Genomic DNA, 22,228 nt, shown 5'->3' with positions numbered 1-22,228 from the left:
CAATTTACAGTAGCATAAAAAAATAATAATGAGGTACAAGACTTGTACTTGAAAACTATAAAACATTGCCGAAATAAATAAATAAATGAAAGACTTAAATGAAAAAAAATATCTTTTGTTCATGGATTGTAATACTTAATATTGTTAAAATGGCAATATTCCTAAAAAGCAGTCTACAGATTCCAGGCAATCCTTATCAAAATCTTTTTAGAAGAAGCAGAAAAGCTGGTCCTAAACTTATTATCAAGTTGCATGGGACCCCAATTAGCCAAAATCTTGAAAAAGAAGAACAAAGAAGGATGGCTCATATTTCCTGACTTCAAAACTTAATACAAAGCCAGAGTAATCAAAACAGTATGGTACCAGCATAAGGATGCACATATAGATCAATGGAATAGAACTGAGGGCCTAGAAATGACTATACATGTATGGTCAAGTGACTTTTAATAAGAATGCCAAGACCATTCAATGAGGTAAAGAAAATCTCTTCAACAAATGGTGCTATACAATGAGATACATAAAATAATCAATAAATTATTATTATTCACATGATCCAAAAAGCAGATGTGTAAAAGAGGAATAAAATGTAAAATAACAAGCAGAAAACAAATAATAAAATGGTAGACATAATACAAACATACCAATCACTACACTAAATGTAAATAAACTAAAGATATTATTCAAAGACAAAATTATCAATATGGATAAAAAAATAACAAGACAGAACCAAATGCTGTCTACAAGATACCCACTTTAAATGCAATGATACAGGAAGGCTAATAGTAAAAGGATGGATAGAACCTCTAAGACATCATGTTGAGTGAAATAAGGCAGACATAAAAGGGCAAATAATGTATGATTCCACATGTATAAAATATCTCCAACATACAACTCATAAAGACAGAAAGTAGATTATATGTTATCTAGGGCTCTGGGGTAGGGGGAGTGAGGAGTCATTGTTAAAGAGGTACAGAGTTTCTGTTTGGGGTGTTGATACAATTCTGCTAATAGATGGTGGTGATAGCACAACATTGTGAATGTAATTAATACCATTTAATTATATATTTACATATGGTTAAAGTGGAAAATTTTGTTGTTTATTTAAGCTGAATAAAATTTAAATTAAATTAATAATAAAACTTCAAACTAAAAGGATGGAAAAATATTTATCACGACAGCACTAATTTTAAAATTAACTAACTTTAAAAATAACTTTAAGGCAAAGTTGTAGAAATCATATTATTCTATTTTAAGTATAACTATAAAGCTATAGTAATCAAGACAGTGGTATTGGCAAAGGGCTAGACACATTGTGTTGGTTTGAAATTGTTATATTTAAAATATTTTCTAATTTCCTTGGAGCCTACTTGACTTCCTTCCTTTCTCTTTCTTGTTCTCTTTCTTGTTCTCTTGAACAGACATTTCTCCAAAGAAGGTATACAAATGGCCAATAAGCACATAAAAAAGATCCTCAATATTGTCAGCCATTAAGGAAATGAAAATTGAAACCATGAGATAGTACTTCATACCCACTAGGATGGCTATTATTTTTTAAATGGGAAATAAGTGCTGATGAGGATGTGAAGAAATTGGACGTCTGGTGCATTGCTGCAGGGAATGTAAAATGGTGCACCACTGTAGAAAATAGTCAGTGGTTCCTGAAAAAAGTTAAGCATAGAATTACCCTATGACCCAGCAATTCCACTCCTAGGTATACACCCCAGAGAAATGAAATCAGGAACTCAAACAGATTTGTACACCAATGTTAATAGCAGCATTATTCACAATACCCAAGAAGTAAAAACAACCCAAGTGTCCAGTGACAGAGGAATGAATAAACAAAATGTAGTATACATACAGATTGGAATATTATTCAGCCATGAAAAGGAATTAAGTGTTGACTCATGCCACAATAAGGAGGAACCTTGTAAACATTATATGAAACGAAACAAGCCAGAAACAAAAGGACAAGTACTGTATGATTTCACTTACATGAAATACTAGAATAAGGAAATTCATAGAGATAAGAGGTTACTAGGGGCTGAGAGGAGGGTGAACAGTAATTTATTGTTTAATGGACACAGAGTTTCTATTTTGGCTAATGAAAAAGTTTTGGTAATGGATGATGGTGGTGGCAGCATAACATTGTAAATGTAATTAATGTCATTTGAATTGTACACAAAATGGTTAAAATGGCAAAGAAAGAAAGGAAGGAAGGAAGAGAAAAAGACTTCATAGAAAATAGAAGAATTAGCTTTATAAAAGACAAAGTAAAATTGGGAAAAATATTTGCAAATCACGTATCTGACCAGGTACTTGTATTCAGAATATATAAAGAACTTTCAAAGCTCAAGTTCACTAAAAGAAACAACACAAAATTGTTCAAAAGTGTCAGTTTAAAGACACTTCAAAAAGAGAATTTACTAATGGAAAACAACCGCATGAAAAGATGTTCAACATCTTTAAAACCATGACGAAATATTACTACATATCTATTAGGAAAGCTAAAATAAGTATACTGACAATATCAATTGCTGACAGGTATGCAAGGAACTCAAACATTGGGGGTAGGAATGTAAACTGGTGAGCCACTCTAGAAAAATTTGACAGCTTCTTATAAAGTTAAAACATCCCATACTGCCCAGCAATCCCATTTCTACATATCTACCCTAAAGAAATGAAAATTCATGTTCATACAAAAACCTGTACATGAATGTTCACAGCACCTCTATTCATAATTGCCAAAATGTCTCTCAACAAGTAAATGAATAAAGAAGCTACGGCACATCCATACAATGGAATACTACTCAGCAATAAAAAGGAACAAGCTACTGATATGCAACAAAATGGATGAATCTTAAAGGTTCATGCTTAAAGGTTTATGCTTAGTAAAAGATGCCAGTCTCAAAATACTGCATAATGTGTGGCTCAGTGGCAGAATCAATTCCCAGAGCCTGCCCATGCCAAAAAAAAAAAAAAAAACTGTGTAATGTATAAGTCCATTTATAATACGTTCTGACAAAGGCAAAACTACAGTGATGGAGAACAGATCAGTGGTTTCCAGATTTAGGGGTATAGGGAGGGTAAAACTACAGCAAGTACACAAGGGAGTTTTTAGGAGTGATAGATCTATTCTGTATTCTGATTGTGTTCATGGGTAGACAAATCTAAACATATGTATGCTAAAAACATCAATTTTACTTTATGTTTATTTAAAAAATTAAAATTTAAAAACCCTATGCTGGTTTGAAACTGTTATATACCCCAGAAAATCCATATTCTCTAGTCTAATCTTCTGGGTGTAGAACTATTGTGGGTGAGCCCTTTTGATCAGGTTATTTTCCATGGAGATGTGACCCAGGCATTCAACGTGGGTAATAACCAGCTTACTGGAATCCTTTAGAAGGGGAATATTTGGAGAAAGTTCAAACACAGATGCTTGGAGAGCTGACACTGAGAGCAGATGCTTGGAAACAGAACGTCCTGGGAGATGCTAAGGAAGGACCCACAGGAGCTTAGAGAGCTATTTCAAAACTAGCCCAGGAGAGAAGAGCCAGCAGACATTGCCATATGTCTTCCTATGTGAAAGAAAAACCCTGGATGCAATAGGCCTTTCTTGAGTAAAGGTATCCTCTTGTTGATGCCATAATTTGGAATTTTCATGGCCTCAGACCTGTAAATTTGTAACCAATAAATCCCCTTTATAAAAGCCAATCCATTTCTGATTTATTGCACTCCAGCAGCTTTAGCAAACAGAAACAGATTTTGGTACCAGAGAAGGGGGGTGCTGCGATTTGCAAATACCAAAAATGCTGGAATGGCTTTGTAAATGGTTAAAGGGAAGATTTTTAAGTAATTATGAGGAACTGGATAGATAAAGCCTAGTTTGCTTTGAAGAGACTATTGGTAGAAATGTGTACTCTAAAAGATACCACTGATGAGGCTTTATACAGAGATGATAAATGTATCATGGCAAAGCGGAAGAAAGGCAATCCTTATTTTAAAGTGACAGAGAATTTGGCAAAATTGAGTCCTGGTGTTAGATGGAAGGCAGAATTTGAAAGTGACAAGCTGGAAAATCTAGCTGAGGAAACTTCCTAACTAAATGCGGAACATGCAGCCTGGCATAGAAAATACTGGCAAAGTCCCTTGAGGGATGGGAGAAACAATATAGAAACAATTAAATCTTACCACCAAGGAAACCCATGATACTGTGTCAAACATTAGGGACATCCAAATCAATAGTCCACACCCTTGATCTTGAGGCTTGCTCTTGTGAAGCTTATGTATGTAGTTGAGAAGCTTAACCTACCTATAGGTATGCCTAAAAATCACTTCCAGAGAACCTCTTTTGTTGCTCAGATGTGGTCTCTCTCTCTCTCTCTCTCTCTCTCTCTCTCTCTCTCTCTCTCTCAGCCCAACTCTGCAAGTGAAATCAATACCCTCCCTGTACATGAGACATGATTCCAGGGATGAAAGTCTCCCTGGCACCAAGGGATCAGCAATGCCATCCTGACCTAAAGGGGAAAAAGAAGTGTAACAAATAAGGTATCAGTGGCTGAGAGAGTTCAAATAGAGTTGAGAGGCTACTCTGGAGGTTACTCTTATGCAAGCTTCAATTAGACATTGCTACTATCGTGACTTGCCAACCCCCAACAAAAACCATTCCTGAAAATTCTAAAGAACACCTAGGGCATTATATAATATTCTACAAAGGTTCCATGCACTAGGGTAACTTTGCAGAAACCTACAACCTCCAGATGGGTCCCTGGACCAGATAAGTCTTGAAATGCAAAGGGGCTAGCCTTTCCAAAACATCAACTAGTTCTATCCCCCTATCCCATATTACTGACAGCCCCTTCTAGTATGAAAAAGTTAGAAAGGCCATAACCCAAATACCCATGTAAAGAATGAAAGAAAGATCAAAGGTGATAGTGGAGTTATACAGAGAAGGTCAGATTTAAAAAATGAATACGACTGCTGAATAAGTTTACTGACATTTCTTTTGGTCTCCAGTACCTTAGAGCAGTTAGAACTAAAACCCTAAAATTGTGGAATTGTAACCCATACCAATCCCCAAAATCTGTTCTACAACTGATTGTTGCCATGTACTTTGAAATTTATTGCTTTTCTATATATATGTTATTTTTCACAAAAGAAAAGAGAAGGAAGAGTATAATAGAGAAGAGAGGATTTAACAAATGAATACAACTGCTGAATCAATATATTGCTATATCAAAAATATATTTCTTTTGGTCTCCAGTGTCTTGGAGCATCCAGAAGAAAAAATGAAAACTTGTGTAACTGTAACTCATACCAAACTTTAAAATCTGTTGTATAGCTACTTGTTAAAATGTATTTGGAGATTTATTGTTATTTTTCACAATAAAATTTTTTTTTTAATGCAGCCTGGCTTCTCCTTGCAGCTTATGGTAAAATGTGATAGGAAATGTTAAGCTGAGACCTGAATTCTTGGGTACAAAGAAACCAGAAATTGATAGTATGGAAAATTCTGAGCTTTTGGAAAATGAGTCCCCAAAGAATAACGCCCCACATGAGAGTTTAAACAAATATGGAAACAGCTGGCCAGTATAATACAAGCCAGGATTGGAGATAGATTTATCTAGAAAGGATTTGTGGACAGCCTTATTGTCTGATGGTTTTGACCCCTGTATGCTGAATACCAAGTCAACAAATTTTTTGTAAGATCTGTATAAATGGAACCACTGCCAGTCTGGCCTAAAAGGGACAAATTGAAGGACAAATTACTTCAAAGGCAGAACCATGGAAGCTAAGGTCTGTAGCCAGGAAATCTGGGACCAGCAGATTGGATATACCCATGTATGTGGAGAGGGTGAGTTTGTCCCAGAGGCAAAGGGTGGATAATTGTTGCCACCTCAGGCCTCAGAGAGGCTGGAGCACATTCCCCAGGAATTAGGGAGACCGTGCACTGTTTTGAAGGGGTTGTATGCATGTTCTAGAGAAGGCAGAGAGTCTGGGTACCACCCAAATGCTTGAGGAAGGTGGGGCCAAGAACAAGAGGGGCTCCCTAATGCTCTCCCAATTGTTGCAGCCCTTATCCCAGTGTTTAGAGAGAACAGGGCTACAGCATAAGCCCTTGGAAATGGCTTCATCCCCAAGCCCTGAGGATGAAACATCATTCTATAAATGACTCTCAGACTTTGAAATCTAATGGAGTATCCTTGAAGGTTTTCAGAACTATTTGGGTCCAGTGACTCCTGTTTTCCTTTCAGTTTCTTCCTATGGAAATGAAAATATTTATCCTATGTCTGCCCTCCCTTGTATATTGGGAGCAGATAACTTGTTCTAAGTTTTACATGTCCACAGCCTGAGAACTCTGCCTTAGGACAGATCATGCCTGTCACAGATTTTGATGAGATTTTGTACTGTTTTCAACCTGCACATTGTATCTGCAGTGCTACTGAAATGATTTAAGGCTTTTGTGATATTATGATGGAATGAATGAAGATGTTGGAAATAACATGCCTTTTTGGGGTCCAGAGGGTGGAATGTGCTAATTTGAAACTGTTATGTACCCCAGAAAAGTCATGCTCTTCTAATCCAATCTTGTGGGTGCAAACACATTGTTGAGAAAGCTCAGATACAAATGCTTGGAGAGCTGACAAAGAGAGCAGATGCTTGGAGACAGAACGCCCCAGGAGATGCTAAGGAAGGACCCACAGGAGCCAAGCGAGCCATTCTGAAACCAATCCAAGAGAGACAGTCCAGCAGATGTCACCATGTGCTTTCCCATGTGACAAAGAAACCCCAGATGTGGTCGGCCTTTCTTAAGTGAAGGTATCCTCTTGCTGATACCTTAATTTGGACATTTTCATGGCCTTAGAACTGTAAATTTATAACCTAATAAATATCCTTTATAAAAGTCGATCCATTTCAGGTTTATTGCATTCCAGCAGCCTTAGCAAACTGAAACAAACCATCTATCAAAAGGGAAGACAGACTAAAAATAAACAGATCTTTTAACACAAGATGTTGGACAATGAACATTAGAAATAAAGAAAATTGTAAAAGGAATAAAATTAGAGATGATCATTAAAACCAAAAACAGGGTCTTAAAGACTAATAATTCAATAAACAAGACAAACTATTACTACACACCATGACTAAGTATAGTTAAACCCAAGAAGGAAATGTCAATTCAATATTAGTAATTCCATTAATATAAATCACAATATTAACAAATTATCAGAGAAAAACTATATATTTGTATCCAAAGATACCCCCAAATATTTGATAAAACCAAATACCAATCCCAGTTTTAAAAAAAATGAAAACCCCTTAAACTAAAGATAGACTCTAATGAATTCTATAAAAGTTATCTACCAAAGACCTACAGGAAGCATGATACTGAGTAGAAAAACACTGGCACCCTTCTCTTTAAAGTCAGAAACACAGGAATGCCCCAATCACCACTATTACTCAACACTGTAATAAAACTAGAAAAAGGTAGAGGTATATATAAATACTGGAAAGAAAGGGGTAAAGGTCACCTACCTGGAAACAAAGGGGTGACCTAAAGAACCCAAGACAATTGAAAAACTAACAGAACTAATAAACATATAGTAAGGCAATCCAATACAGGATGAACATGGAAAAATCAGTTGTTTTCCTCCATACTAGCAATAACCAATTGGAAAATGTAATAAATTCTTCTAAAAAAAACGATTCTACTTTCAATAGAAAGCAAACCATAAAATAAAAAACCTAGGAACAAACTGAAGAAGAAATATAACAAAGAATATATAAGAAAACCTGAATAAATAGAGAGACAGATCATATTTGGGGATACAAAGACAGGATGGCCAGTTTCATGGCTGCTTATACCCAATAGGTAAATAGGGAAATGATGTCAATGCCACCCAGAAGATGCACTGGTCAAAAGCTATTTTTCCTGGCATGATGTTTCTAACCAATTAGCGACAATCTTTCTCACCTTTACAGAGAAAGCCTTAGCAATAATGAAAACTGTCAGACCACAGTTTTAAACCCTGCAGTCTACCTTCCACCAGAGAAAGAGCAAGTAGTGGCTGTTTTCTGCAAAATTAAGCTGTGGTGGGGGAGGAGGCCAGCTGAGAGCAGACGAAGAAATCGTGAAAATATTTCCTCCTGTTTTTTTGTTTTTGTTGTTTTTTAAGACAGCTGATAAAGAAAACTAGGCCCTGGATCAGATTTTAATTTGATGAAGTTGGTATCTATTTTTAAAAAATGCCCTCAAGGACCTATATCTGAAAGGAGGAAGCCTGAACCTCAGGGTTTAAGGCTACAAAGATCTACTGACTGTGATGCTGAGTGCAAATATCAATGGGCTCTAAATGGAAAAGGATTATTATTAGAGCTGTCATTATTTGGGTCAGTGTTTTGGCTTCAAAGCTTCAGAGATATTGAGGGGTGTGCCCTGAACCCTCCTTTACCAGTAAGTCCTGTTATTTTATTGTGCAAATTTGGAGAATGGGAGGTTTTTCAGGAATGCAGACCTGCTGTTGTAGAACAAAGTCCTCTGAAGGTGTAAATTTCCATAAATTAATCTAAAAATGCTATACAATGATCATCAAAATTCCTAATAGGAATTTTCAGGTAAATTTCTGATTCTATAAGTCATCTGAAAGAGAAAAAAAAAGCTTAAAAATAGCCTAGAAATGCTGGAAAAATAAGAACAGAGGGTCTCTCTTTGTTAAACTGCACTTCCAGCGGTGCTGGGCAAAACAAGGAGAAATAGGAGGAAGTAGAGGCTGAGTGAGCTGTTTGTTATGAGAGGGCTAGTTTGAGCAGGTACAGATATTTTGGTTGTAGGTGGATGTGAATGACTGCTGTAGGTGGGATGAGTGTCCAGCGTAGCTTGACAGGATCAATCATGGCTTAGCCCAAAGATGATGGGCTTGCTGAGCATCTCCACTCTCCTAAAGTCCAAAGCATGTTCTGCAGACAGGATCTACCCTACCGGAAACACGGCTCCTATTAACAAGCCTACATAGTATTGCTAAAGGAACAGATAAATTGATTTTATGGAGCATGATAATACAATAATATCTAACACACAGCACTTACCACATGCTGGGCACTGTTCTAAGTGCTTTATGTATAGTTACTCATTTAATCCTCACAACAATTTTATGACATAGGTTTATTATCACAGAGTGGCACAGAAAGGTTAACTAGCTTCCCAAGGTCACATGGTTATAAAGGGACAGAACTGGGAGTAGAGTAGAAAAATCCACATATATGGAAATTTGATTTATGACAAAGGTGGAACTTCAAAACACGGGGATAACGATGAACTTAGTCAATAAACAGTGCTGAGGTAAATAACGATCCACATCAAAAAATAAAGTTAGAGCATTACCTCCCACAAATCACAAAACTTAATTCCAGATAAAGAGTTAAAATTTTAAATCCTATATAAGTTTTAGGTGAAAGTATAAGAGCACAAAGTCTTCTTATACAAGACATAAAATACAAGAACTACAGAAAACTGAAAAATCATTATATTAAAATTAAATTCTCCGTTAAAAGACACAATAAAAAATTAAAATACAAGCAACAGACTAAATTAAAAAACACTTCAACAGAAAGTATACAATAAAGACAGAGATGGCATAATCTAGGAATGACTAGAGTCTAAATGACTAAATGTACAAATTTAGAAATGTTTTGATGAGGAAGAACAAAGGAATGTCAATAATGCAGGGTGTTGAAAATAGATGGTAATATTTTAAAACTTTAACTTATATGTGATACTAAAGCAAAAAAAATGTTTATTTGGTACAAAATTTAAATTTTGACTAGTGCATGCCCTAATATAACTTAGGTTGTCAGCTTAATTGAACATTGTAAGTACATGGAACCTTGAGTAGGGTGTGAGATTTTGCAAGTTTGTCCAGACTGATGCTGCAATAAATCCCAGAAGGATTTGAACGGTGAATAAAAAAGTATGTGCAAAGTCCCCTTGGGGGAATGGTGAGAAAGGGGGAAAATTCAACTTCCCCAAAGGGAGAATTCTTGATATTCTCACAAGCAATGGGGACAACCAAAGCAATAGGCTAAGCCCCCAAACTTGGAGTTTGTTCATATGGAACTTACCCAACAAAGGATAGGCTAAGCCTACTTAAAATTAGGCCTAAGAGTCACCCTCAAGAGAACCTCTTTTGTTGCTCAGATGTGGCCTCTCTCTCCCAGCCAACACAACAAGTAAACTCACTGCCCTCCCCCTCTCTACGTGGGACATGACTCCCAGGGGTGTGGACCTTCCTCAACGTGGAACGCAAATCCTAGAATGAGCTGGGACTAAGCACCAAAGGATTGAGAAAACCTTCTTGACCAAAAGGGGGAAGAGTGAAATGAGACAAAATAAAGTGTCAATGGCTGAGAGATTCCAAATAGAGTCAAGAGGTTTTCCTGGAGGTTATTCTTACACATTAAATAGATATCACCTTTTTAGTTAAGGCATAACAGAGAGGTTAGAGGGAACAGACTGAAAATGTAGAGCTGTGTTCCAGTAGCCACGTTTCTTGAAGATGATTGTATAATGATATAGATTTCGCAATGTGACTGCATGATTGTGAAAACCTTGTGTCTGATAGTTCTTTTATCTACCTTATGGACAGATGAGTAAAACATATGGATTAAAAATAAATAATAAGGGGAACAAATGTTAAAATAAATTTAGTAGATTTAAATGCTAGTGATCAATGAAAGGGAGGGGTAAGGGGTATGGTATGTATGATTTTTTTCTGTTTTCTTTTTATTTGTTTTTCTGAATTGATGCAAATGTTCTAAGAAATGATCGTGGTGATGAATATACTATGTGATGAAAAAAAACAAAAACTAAACAAAACACTTCAACAAATCTAGAATATATGAAGAATCCCTGCAAATCAATAGGAAAGACAAACATTCTAATAGAAAAATGGACAAAGGACTGAATAGGTAACTCACAGAAAAAGAATAAAAAATAACCAATTAACATATAAAAAAAGCTGAAACACCATTTTGTTGCCCCTCAGCTTGGCAAAACGTAAAAGGGCTGATACTATTCACCACTGGTAAGGCTGTGGGGCAACATGCATTCTCATACATTGATAATATACTGGCCCTTTTGGAGGGGATTTTTGCACTATCTATTAACATTTATCTTGTACATACTCTTCAACACAGCAAGTTTACCTATCCTAGACAGATATTAACTAACACACAGGCACAAAGGATTATTTATAAGAATTTTCACTGCAACATTGTTAGTAACAGTAAAAATCAGAAACAACCTAAATGTCAATCAGCAGGGAATGGTTAAACATATGATGGTGCAGTATGCTATAGAATACAATGCAGCATTTGTATCTCTTTGTATCAATAAGGCAGATCTCTATGTACTGATGTTGAAAGATACCCTAGCAAACTGTAAAACCATACACACTAAATAAAATTATATCTCTATCTATATACATCTATTTATGGGTGCAAACACAAGAAAATGAAAGGTGTACATCAAATTGAAACAAATTGGGCTTGAGTGGGAAGGGTGTTAGTCAAAGGGAATTTTTGCTTTCCTTGTCTTCTAAGTTTAGTCAATGAATATTTATCCAACTTGTACAATTTTTGAAAACTGTTAAAGCAAACCCCATATTAATGTCACCTGCACTGTACAAAAAAGTGCTTTATTCGTCACAGGTACTCGATAACTCTTAACTTATAAAAAAGAAACATCTCTGGGAGGATTAACACTCCCTGACTTTAAAACCTACTATAAAGCCATAGTAGTCAAAACAGCATGGTACTGCCACAAAGACAGAAGCATTGACCAATGGAATCAAATTGAGAGTGCAGAAATAGACCACCAAATCTATGGTCAACTGATTTTTGAAAAGGCCCCCAAATCCTCTAAACTGGGACAAAATAGTCTTTTCAATAATTGGGCATGGAAGAATTGGATATCAATAGCAAAGAGAATGAAAGAAGACCCCTACCTTACACCTTACACAAATTAACTCAAAATGGATCAAACACCCAATTATAAGAACTAGCACCACAAAGCTTCTAGAGGAAAATGAAGGGAAACATCTTCAAGACCTAGTAATAGGAAGTAGCTTCCTAAACCTTACACCCAAAGCACAAGCAACAAAAGAAAAACTAGATAAATGCGAACTCCTCAAAATCAAATGCTTCTACACCTTAAAAGACTTTGTCAAAAAGGTGAAGAGGCAGCCAACTCAATGGGAGAAAATATGTGGAAATCACATATCAGACAAAGGTTTGATTTCCTGTATATACAAATAAATCATACAACTTAACAACAAAAGAACAAACAATCCAATTATAAAATGGGCTAAAGATATGAATAGGCATTTTTCTGAAGAGCAAATACAGATGGCTCAAAAGTACATAAAGAGATGCTCATTTTCACTGGTATAAGGGAAATGCAGATCAAGACTACAATGAGATACCACCTTACATCTATAAGAATGGCTGCTATTAAACAATCAGGAAACTATAAATGTTGGAGAAGATATGAAGAAACTGGGACACTTATGCACTGCTGGTGAGAATGTACAATGGTGCAGCCACTATGGAGGGCTGTTTGATGGTTCCTTAGGAAACTAAATATCGAGCTGCCCTATGACCCAGGAATAGCACTACTTGGTATATACCCAGAACTGAAAACGACATGAACAGACATTTGCACACCAATGTTCATAGCAGCATTATTCAAAATCGCCAAAAGATGGAAACAAACCAAATGCCCATCAACAGATTAAGCGGATGAACAAAATGTGGTATATACATAGGATGGAATATTATGCAGCAGTAAGACAAACTGACGTCCTGAAGCATATGATAAGATGGATGAGCCTTAAGGATATAATCTGAGTAAAATTAGCCAGATACAAAAGGACAGATACTGTATTATTCCACTTTTATGACTAGCATAAAGGTATAGTCAGAAACTTATAATACAGAATACAGGGGATTTTGAGATACATAGAAGAGAAGCTTGAGATGGGTGAACCATTAGCTAATGAGGTTGAACTTCAATGTAAGGGAATGGACAGGAGCAAAGGTGGGTCTAGAAGTAATATTAACATATTGAAGATGAACAAGATTGAAGGGGGTTGTATAGACCTACATGTCCCATGAATCACACTAGAAGTATTTATCAGTTCTTGCAAGAATTACTTCGAAGATATGATTCTTGTATAAAGAGTGCTTAAGTCCAGGGTACAGGGGAAAACTGCTCTTGCATACTATGAGCTATGTTCAAAAGGAAACCATCAGCACTACCACAGCAACAGCCGAGGTAAATAATGGGGTGAGGGACAAGAGTTAAGAGGAGGTTTAGATTTTCTATTTGGTGAGGATGTGTTTATTTGTTTCCTGTCTCTTGGGAAAAATGAAATGATTTAAAATTGAGAATGTTGATGGACTGTGGACCTTGGGGCCTCTACATGATGCCTAATGAATGCAGGTGGCTGAAGGATGCACCCATGGAGAAGTAGAATGGCGAACAATGTGTATACTTATGAATGAAGGCTGTGCTGCTACAAAAAGGAACAATGTTGTGAGGCATGCAACGATGTGAATGAACATGTGGGACATTTAGTGAGACAAAATAAGCCAGAAACAAAAAAACAGCAATGGTATGGTCACCTTTAGAAAATGCTTATAAGAAAACAGGAGCCTAGATTCTAAGGTTTTAGAGCAGACACATTAAGTGGGGAGGGGTGATTATTATTTCTGGATTTTGAGAGGCTGTTTTATATATATAACCTGCTATTTAGAGATAAGAACAAAGCCAAACATGTTGGAGTTAAAGTAATTCAGAACATAGGGATAAGTAAAACAATGTCTATACTCTTTGAGACAAATGGAAGAAAGGTTATTTGATCTGGAACTGATATTTTCTGTAATGCATAATCTAATTCAAGTTATCTGTATAACTCATTTGAACAACTGAAAAACAAGGAGCACAGAACGATAAAGAGGTCATTTAATCTTGTATAGGTTATTATAATGCCTGGAAACATCCTACAGTATATTAAGCAGATAATCAAAAAGTATTGGCAAAATATGACCCAGCAATACCATTGCTAGGTATCTACTCAGAGGACATGAGTGCAAGGACACCAATGTTTAAAGCAGCATTATTTACAATTGCAAAGAGATGGAAACAGCCAAAATGTCCATCAATGGATGAGTGGCTAAACAAACTGTGGTATATAAATATGATGGAATATTACGTAGCCGTGAGACAGAATAAAGTTATGAAGTATGCAACAACATGGATGGAACTTAAGAACATTATGCTGAGTGAGATTAGCCAGAAACAAAAGGAAAAATACTGTATGGTCTCACTGATATGAACTGACATTAGTGAATAAACTTGGAGAATTTCATTGGTAACAGAGACTATCAGGAGATGGAAATAGGGCAAGATATTGGGTAATTGGAGTTGAAGGGATACAGATTGTGCAATAGGACTGAATGTAAAAACTCAGAAATGGACAGCACAATACTACCTAACTGTAATACAATTATGTTAAAACACTGAATGAAGCTGAATGTGAGAATGATAGAGGGAGAAGGGCTGGGGGCACAAATGAAATCAGAAAGAAAAATTGATGATAAAGACTGAGATGGTATAATCTAGGAATGCCTAGAGTATATAATGATAGTGACTAAACTTAAAAATTTTAAAAATGTTTTTGCATGAGGAAGAACAAAGGAATGTCATTACTGTAGGGTGCTGAAAATAGATGGTAATTAATATTTTAAAATTTTAACTTATGTGTGAGACTAAAGCAAAAAATTTTTATTTTGTACAAAATTTATATTTTGACTAGTGCATTTCCTAATATAACGTATGTAGACAGTTTAATTGAACACCATAAGTACATGGAACCTTGAGTAGGGCATGAGATTTTGTTGGTTTGTCCAGAGTGATGCCCTGATAAATCCCAGAGTGATTTGAACAGTGAATAAAAAAGTATTTGCAAATTCCCCTTCAGGGAATGGTGAGAAAGAGGGAAAATTCAACCCCCCCAAGTGGAATTCTTGATATTCTCACAAGCAGTGCAGACAACCAAAGCAACAGGCTGATCTTCCAATCATGGGGTTTGTTCATATGAAACTTAACTCCATAAAGGATAGGTCAAGCCTACCTAAAATTAGGCCTAAGAGTCACTCCAAAGAGAACCTCTTTTGTTGCTCAGATGTGGCCTCTCTCTCCAGCCAACACAACAAGCAAACTCACCGCCCTCCCCTGTCTACGTGGGACTTGACTCCCAGGGATGTGGACCTTCCTGGCAACGCGGGACAGAAATCCTAGAATGAGCTGAGACTCAGCATCAAGGGATTGAGAAAACCTTCTCAACCAAAAGGGGGAAGAGATAAATGAATCAAAATAAAGTGTCAATGGCTGAGAGATTCCAAACAGAGTCCAGAGGTTATCCTGGAGGTTATTCTTATGCATTAAATAGATATCACCTTGTTAGTCAAGATGTAATGGAAAGGCTGGAGGGAACTGCCTGAAAATGTAGAGCTGTGTTCCAGTAGCCATGTTTCTTGAAGATGATTGTATAATAATAGAGCTTTCAAAAAATGTGACTGTGTGATTGTGAAAACCTTTTTTCTGATGCTCCTTTTCTCTACCTTATCAACAGACGAGTAAAACATATGGAATAAAAATAAATAATTGGGGTAACAAATATTAACATAAATTTAGATTGAAATGTTAGTGATCAACGAAAGGGAGGGGTAAGCGGTATGGTATGTGTGATTTTTTTCTGTTTTCTTTTTATTTCTTTTTCTGAATTGATGCTAATATTCCAAGTAATGATCATGATAATGAATATGCAACTATGTGATGATATTGTAAATTACTGATTATATATGTAGAACAGAATGATCAAAAGTTAAGAATGTTTGTGTTTGTTTGCTGTTATATATTTTTTTTAAATTGAAAAAATTAATTAAAAAAAAAAGTATTGGCAAAGTCCCCTGAGGGAGGGGAGAAAGACTATGGAACTATTAAACCTTACCATCAGGGAATCCGCTGATACTTTGTCAAACTTTAGGGACACCCAAATCAATAAATAGGCCATGCCCTCGACCATGAGGTTTACTCTTCTGAAGCTTATGTAGGTAGCACAGAAGCTTAGACTACCTATAAGCATGCCTAAGAGTTACTTCTGGAGGACCTCTTTTGTTGCTCAGATGCGGCCTCAGTCTCTCTAAGTCCAGCTCTGCAAGTGAAATCATTGCCCTCCCCACTATGTGGGACATGACATCCAGGGGTGAAAGTCTCCCTGGCAACGATGGAAAGGACTCCCAGGGATGAATCCAGAGCCGGTACCATGGGACTAACAATTATATCCTGACCAAATCAGGGAAAAGAAGTGTGCCTAATAAAGTATTAGTGGCTGAGAGAGTTCAAATAGAGTTGAGAGACTACTCTGAAGGTTGCTCTTATGCAAGCTTCAGGTAGACCTTGTTACCTATCGTAACCTGCCAACCCCCAACCAGGACCATTCCAGCCAATCCTAAAGAACACCTAGGGCAATTTATAAGATTCCACAAGGGTTCCAGGCACTAGAGTAACTTTCCAGAAACCTACAACCTCCAGATGGCTCCCTGGTCTAGGTAAGTCCTGAAACCTAGCCCAGCCTCTCCAGAACATCAGATAGTTCCATCTAACTACCCCATATTAGTGACAGATGCTTCCAAGACCAAAAATTTAGAATTGCCATAGTCCAAACAACCCCAATGAGAGGTACAGAAAGATCAAAGGTGATGCCTGAATTACACATAGAAGATAGGACTTAATAAATGAATATGAATGCTAAATCATTAAATTGATATCTCTTTTGTCTCCAGTATTTTAGAGCAGCTAGAAGTAAAAAACCTAAAATCGTGAAATTGTAACCCATGTCAAAGTCTGAAATATGTTCTACAACTTCATAGCTTTTTTGTATATATGCTATTGTTCACAAAAAAAGAAGGAAAAAAAAGTCGATAGTGATGATAAAAAAGAATTAAGCCCTCCAGCCTCCCTATATTCTGGAGCAGATAGAAGGAAAAATATGAGAGGATTGTATGATGGCCCATGGCAAACTCTGGGATCTATTCTGTTACCACTTCTTGAAGAGTGTTTTGAAAACTATTGCTTTTTTACTTCTTTGCTTTGTATATATGTTATACTATACAATAAAAAAGTTAAAATAATCCAGAATGATTAACATGAGTTTATATGTTAAAATAGATTTTTTATAATGAACATAAAATAAAGCAACTAGTATAGAAAAAAAAGAAAAGAAAAGAAACATCTCAATTGTAAAAAGCCTGCTGAAAGGTCATATGTACCTTCACAAGGGATGAACCCTCCAACACGGAAGAAATAACAAATGCTGGAGGTAAAATAGGCAAGAGGGAAGAATTCAGGAAGAAGTTACCAGCAGTAAAGTTTGGACAATGTTAAAAACAGATGATAACTAATTACAACAGTTACTATTTCTAGAGGGTCTCACATAATTAAGGCACTGTGCCAGGTGTTCTGCAAGCATCATCTCTATTTCTTACATCAACCTGTAAATTATGCCCATTGTACAGGTAAAGAAAATATGTTTCAGAGAAACTAAAAATTAGGCTGAAGACTAAGCATTTGCTCACTACATTCTGGCCTCTCTTGGGGTAGGGATTGAGATTGGGGGGCCCTCCTGGCCTAGACCCAAGGACTCAATTGCCCTTACTATACTCTGCATCCTTGAAGCATGCTCCCAAGCTGTCCTGTTCATCCAGACTGGCGTTCTCCTCCTCCTCCTCACTCTCAGTTCTCCAGTATGCTGGCCGCTTGATGGGCCGCTTCCCTGGGGTGCGCTGGGAAGCAGGACTGTTAGACACTGTGCCCAGCCCACTGCTGGAGCTCCCGCTGCTTCGGTCATGCCCTCCGGTCCAGCAGGCCTGCAGGCTGGAGGTAGCTGGTGAGGATGATGAGGACTGCAGGTTGGCCATGCACAGCATGCCCTGGATGGCCTCCTGAGTGCTGGGAGAGGCAGGGGCCTCACTGCAAGGGACAGAGGAGAAATGCTGAGGGAGTTTCTCTAGTGCTAGAGGGACCAGTCAGCAGAATAGTCATGGAGGAGGAAAAACAGCTGCAGGGATCAGGGTAGAAGGAAGAAGGGATAACCACCAAGGTGAAAAACCAGAAATCAATTAAACTAAAGGGTCAAAATAATATCAAAGATTATCTTCATGAAAGTATCAGTCCTTCTTAGCAGGCAAGATGGCAATAAAAGGGGCAGAAGCTGAAGCCCCTGATTCTGATCAAGTAGTACTTCCTTCCCTGTTCACCCATTTTTCATTCTTTATTTTTACTAACAAGGCCCAGAAAAGATCCTGTTCTTCTTCCATGACTTTTAGCCTCCATTCCAACATTGAAAGTACTCAAAATTCCTCCTTGAAGTCCTCAAGTTACAAGAAGTCAATACATCACATCTCTGTCAGATACTAAGTTCTAAGGACAGGTTTCATGTCTACTTTATTCCTGTAGCCCAAATGTCCTGGATAATTCTTCCTTCCTTTAAATTCCTCAACAAATATCTGCTGACTGACTGGTCTAGCCCTTGAGGGGTGGGGAGAAATACTATCCAATGGCCTGGAAAGGAGAGATTAAAGCCAGTACTCACGTGAGGGCAGCATAGTCAGGTCCCCCCACCTGCCTGCTGGCTTTGAGCAGATCAAGAATTCCACCAGCTCCACTCCCATTACCAAGCTTGCCTTCAACTCCGTCCACCATATCCTCATCTGTTGTATAGTCCTCCTGTTAGGGAGAGAGGATATCATCTCAGCTGCCCAGGGTTGGTCCAATAAGGCCTCAGTACAGAGTTGACAATTTTACTCCTGATATTACTATCTTCTGAGCACAAAGTATAGATCCCATACCAAGCATAATATTCATTCTTTTATCTTTTCATTTTAATCTCTGCAGCATCTTTGTAAGGCAGGCATTAGAACTCCCATTTTACAGATAAAGAAACTAAGGCTCAGTGAGGTTAAATAATTTGTCACTCAGCTCCAAATCTGATACTCTTTCTGCTGCCATCAAACTGCCTTTTATTCTACTCTGCATTAAAGGATTTTTAAAATATTTCAACTAAATTGTAATCTTTCAATTGCCTCAAGTCTCTCCATAGTCAGTAGGTAAGCAACACTCAGCACATGATCGTTCACTCTCTTCAGGAATTGAATGTATAAAATCTCTTTGTCTCCCCATAAGAATGAAAATCTGCCTTTTGTCTCGATGACCATGATAAACAGGCTAGATACAGGGCAGGATCCTACCTCAATGTCAAACTCAACTTCTCCTGGTTCACGAACTCGATTGGGGTCAGAGCAAGGTTTTGCGCGGGGCAACTTCCGGGGAAATTCTAAGAAAAAACAATTGAATGCACTTGTTATGAAGCTAAGATTAGCATCTGAGTCAAATGCCCAGGAGAAAGAAAATAAGAATGTACTTTTCCTGGAAGTAATGGCCACAGACAACTGGTTTATGGTTACGGATTAGATTTTGAATCTCTAGAGTAAACAATAAAAGCCTACAGAGTTGTGGTAAATCAGATATCAACAAGATCAGATCTAAGGCTTTCAAAGAGGTCAAACACAAATGTAAAACAAGTGAGGAAGGAAAGAGAAAGAATAGAGACACACTTGGTCTTATTATCAGGGTCGCCTTCTCCTTTCCCAATCTCTCATCAATCTGCAGTTCATCCTCTGAATCCAAGTCAAATTCGTCCTCCATCACCTGTTCTGCTACTAGCCTAGGCTTGTCAACCTTCTTCGCGATCTTGGCTCGCCGAGATTTGGATAGGCTCTTTATTCTCTTGGTACTAGGGAAAAGGGAAAGAGAATATAAAAACAGTCACACTCAATACTATTAAGATGATAATTCTCTCCAAGTTGATACACAGTTTCAATGCAATCTCTATAAAAATACAGCCAGCTTTTTGGTAGACATTAACAAACTGATCCTAAAATTTATATGGCGATGCAAAGGACCTAGCATAGCCATTCTGGGGTGGGGAGGCAAAAAAAAAAAAGAACAAAATTGGAGGACTTTACATCATCCAATTTCAAAACTTACAATAAAGCTGCAGTAAACAACACAGTATGATGCTAGCATAAGGATAGACATGGAGATCAATGAAAACAGAATTGTGAGTCCAGAAATAAACCCTCAATGTATGATCAATTGATTTTTGACAAAAGTGCCAAGGCAATTTCATGGGGAAAAGGGGATCTTTTCAACAAATGGTACAGTTCTGGGAACAACTAAGATCCACATGCAAAGAAATGAATGTGGACCCCTACCTCATGTCACATACAAATATTACCTCAAAATGGATCATAGATTTAAAAGTAAGAGCTGAACTATAAAACTTCTAGAAGAAAATCCTTGTGACCAGGATTGGGTAAAATTCAAAAGTTTTGTGCTTCAAAAGATACAAGTCACAGACCAAGAGAAAACATTTTGCAAATCATGTATCTGGTAAAGGACTTGTACCCAGATTATTGAAAGAACTCCTAGAACTCAATAATAAGACAAACATCCCAAATAAAAATGGTGAAAATTTTGAATAGATGTTTCTCCAAAGAAGATATGCAAATGGCCAACAATCACATGAAAAGACGCTCGACATCATTACTCATTAGGGGAATGCAAATCGAAGCCACAATGAGATATCATTTTACATCTACTAGACTGGCTAAATAAAGACAGACAGACAATGAAAAGTGTTGACCAGAATACAGAGACGTGAAATGAAGCTGCCACCATGGAAAAAAGTTTGACAGTTTCTTAAAAAGTTAAACATAGCAACCATTGAATTGTACACTTTAAATGGGTGAATTGTATTGGATGTGAATTACATCTCAATAAAGCTGTTAAAAAAAAGTTAAAGAGTTACCATATGACCCCAAATTTTACTACAAGGTGAGAAACAAAAACTAAGACTTGCATGTGAATGTTCACAGCAGCATTATTCATAATAGCCAAAAAGTGGAACCCATCCAAATGATCAACTGATGAACGGATAAACAAAATGTGGTATATCTATCAATGGAATAATATTCAATCACAAAAAGGAATGAAATACTGATACATGCTACAACATGGATAAACCTCAAAATCGTGTTACGTGAAAGAAGCCTTTAAGAGTGATGGAAATGTTCTAAAATTGGATTGTCATGATGTGTGTACAATTCCGAAAATTTACTAAAGTCATTAAATTGTATTTTGCAGTATATAATTTATACCTGAGGAAAGCTGTTAAAAAGGGGGGGGATAAAAAAAACTCAAAAGTTATTGAAAACAATCCTGTTACAGATAATAAACAATATTAACCATTATAAACTTTAAAGACAGTTGAAAAGAAGCAAGCTTCTGATAAATCAGTATATTTGATATAAAAAGAAACAAGCTTTCAGTAATTCAGTACACTTGATATATTCAACAAATAGTCATTTGGCGAATTGGTTTTCAGTAAATTGATACTGAATTGTCCTGTTTCCTACCTCATAAGGTTGTTGGGAGGATTAAATGAACTAATAATGGTAATTAATTTTACAATTAAGTTCTCTGGGCCTCAGTTTCCACATTACTAAAACAGTATAACAGCACTTACCTTCAGGATTGTTATAAGGACTAAATAAAATAATGCATTGTGATCAGCTAAGATAAGTATGTAACACAGAGCAGATGCTCAACATGTTAGCTATTTATCCTCTGATCTTTTATTAGCTTCTGATCACGAAAAATTTCAAACTTATACAAAAATATAAAAATATAATGAACTCCCATGTATCTACCACCCAGCTTAGTTTTAGCAATTATCAACACATAGCCAATCTTGTTTCATCTATACCTCACTCTTCCCAAAATACTGGATTATTTTGGAGAAAAGCCCAGACATGATATCATATCATCTGTAAATATTTCTATACTTTGATTTTCTTGATTCACTTACTAGTAGCCTTTGGCATCTGCAGCAGGTAAGAGAAGCAACGGAGGGAGAAAAATGCCTCATTGTATCCTCAAAAGCCATTAGGGACCCTCAGAACCCTCAATTTTCTCCTCTCCAGAAGGTCTACCATAGAGTCTAGACAAAGGCAAAACTCAATAGCCTCTCTAAATCTTACTCTTTAG

The 22,228-nt window shown here is 36.8% G+C and overlaps 1 protein-coding gene across 9 annotated transcripts in view; it reads right to left on the bottom strand.

The window, feature by feature from the left end:
- Positions 1-22,228, bottom strand: part of PHF8 (PHD finger protein 8) — a 178,891-nt gene that overhangs the window by 95,967 nt on the left and 60,696 nt on the right. For all 9 annotated transcript variants that reach the window (XR_013169558.1, XM_077146599.1, XM_077146598.1 and 6 more), the window contains 4 exons: positions 19,735-19,913; positions 19,369-19,454; positions 18,714-18,847; positions 17,778-18,091 (listed from right to left, as the gene is read on the bottom strand). Coding sequence is in view for 8 of the 9 variants with exons in the window: in XM_077146599.1 (XP_077002714.1) it covers positions 17,778-18,091; positions 18,714-18,847; positions 19,369-19,454; positions 19,735-19,913 (713 nt within the window). In the remaining variant the exon portion in view is untranslated. The remainder of the gene's footprint in view (positions 1-17,777; positions 18,092-18,713; positions 18,848-19,368; positions 19,455-19,734; positions 19,914-22,228) is intronic.

Source organism: Tamandua tetradactyla, chromosome X (assembly GCF_023851605.1).
Source record: "Tamandua tetradactyla isolate mTamTet1 chromosome X, mTamTet1.pri, whole genome shotgun sequence".
Classification (NCBI taxonomy): domain Eukaryota; kingdom Metazoa; phylum Chordata; class Mammalia; order Pilosa; family Myrmecophagidae; genus Tamandua; species Tamandua tetradactyla.
This window is presented reverse-complemented; position numbering and strand designations above follow the sequence as displayed.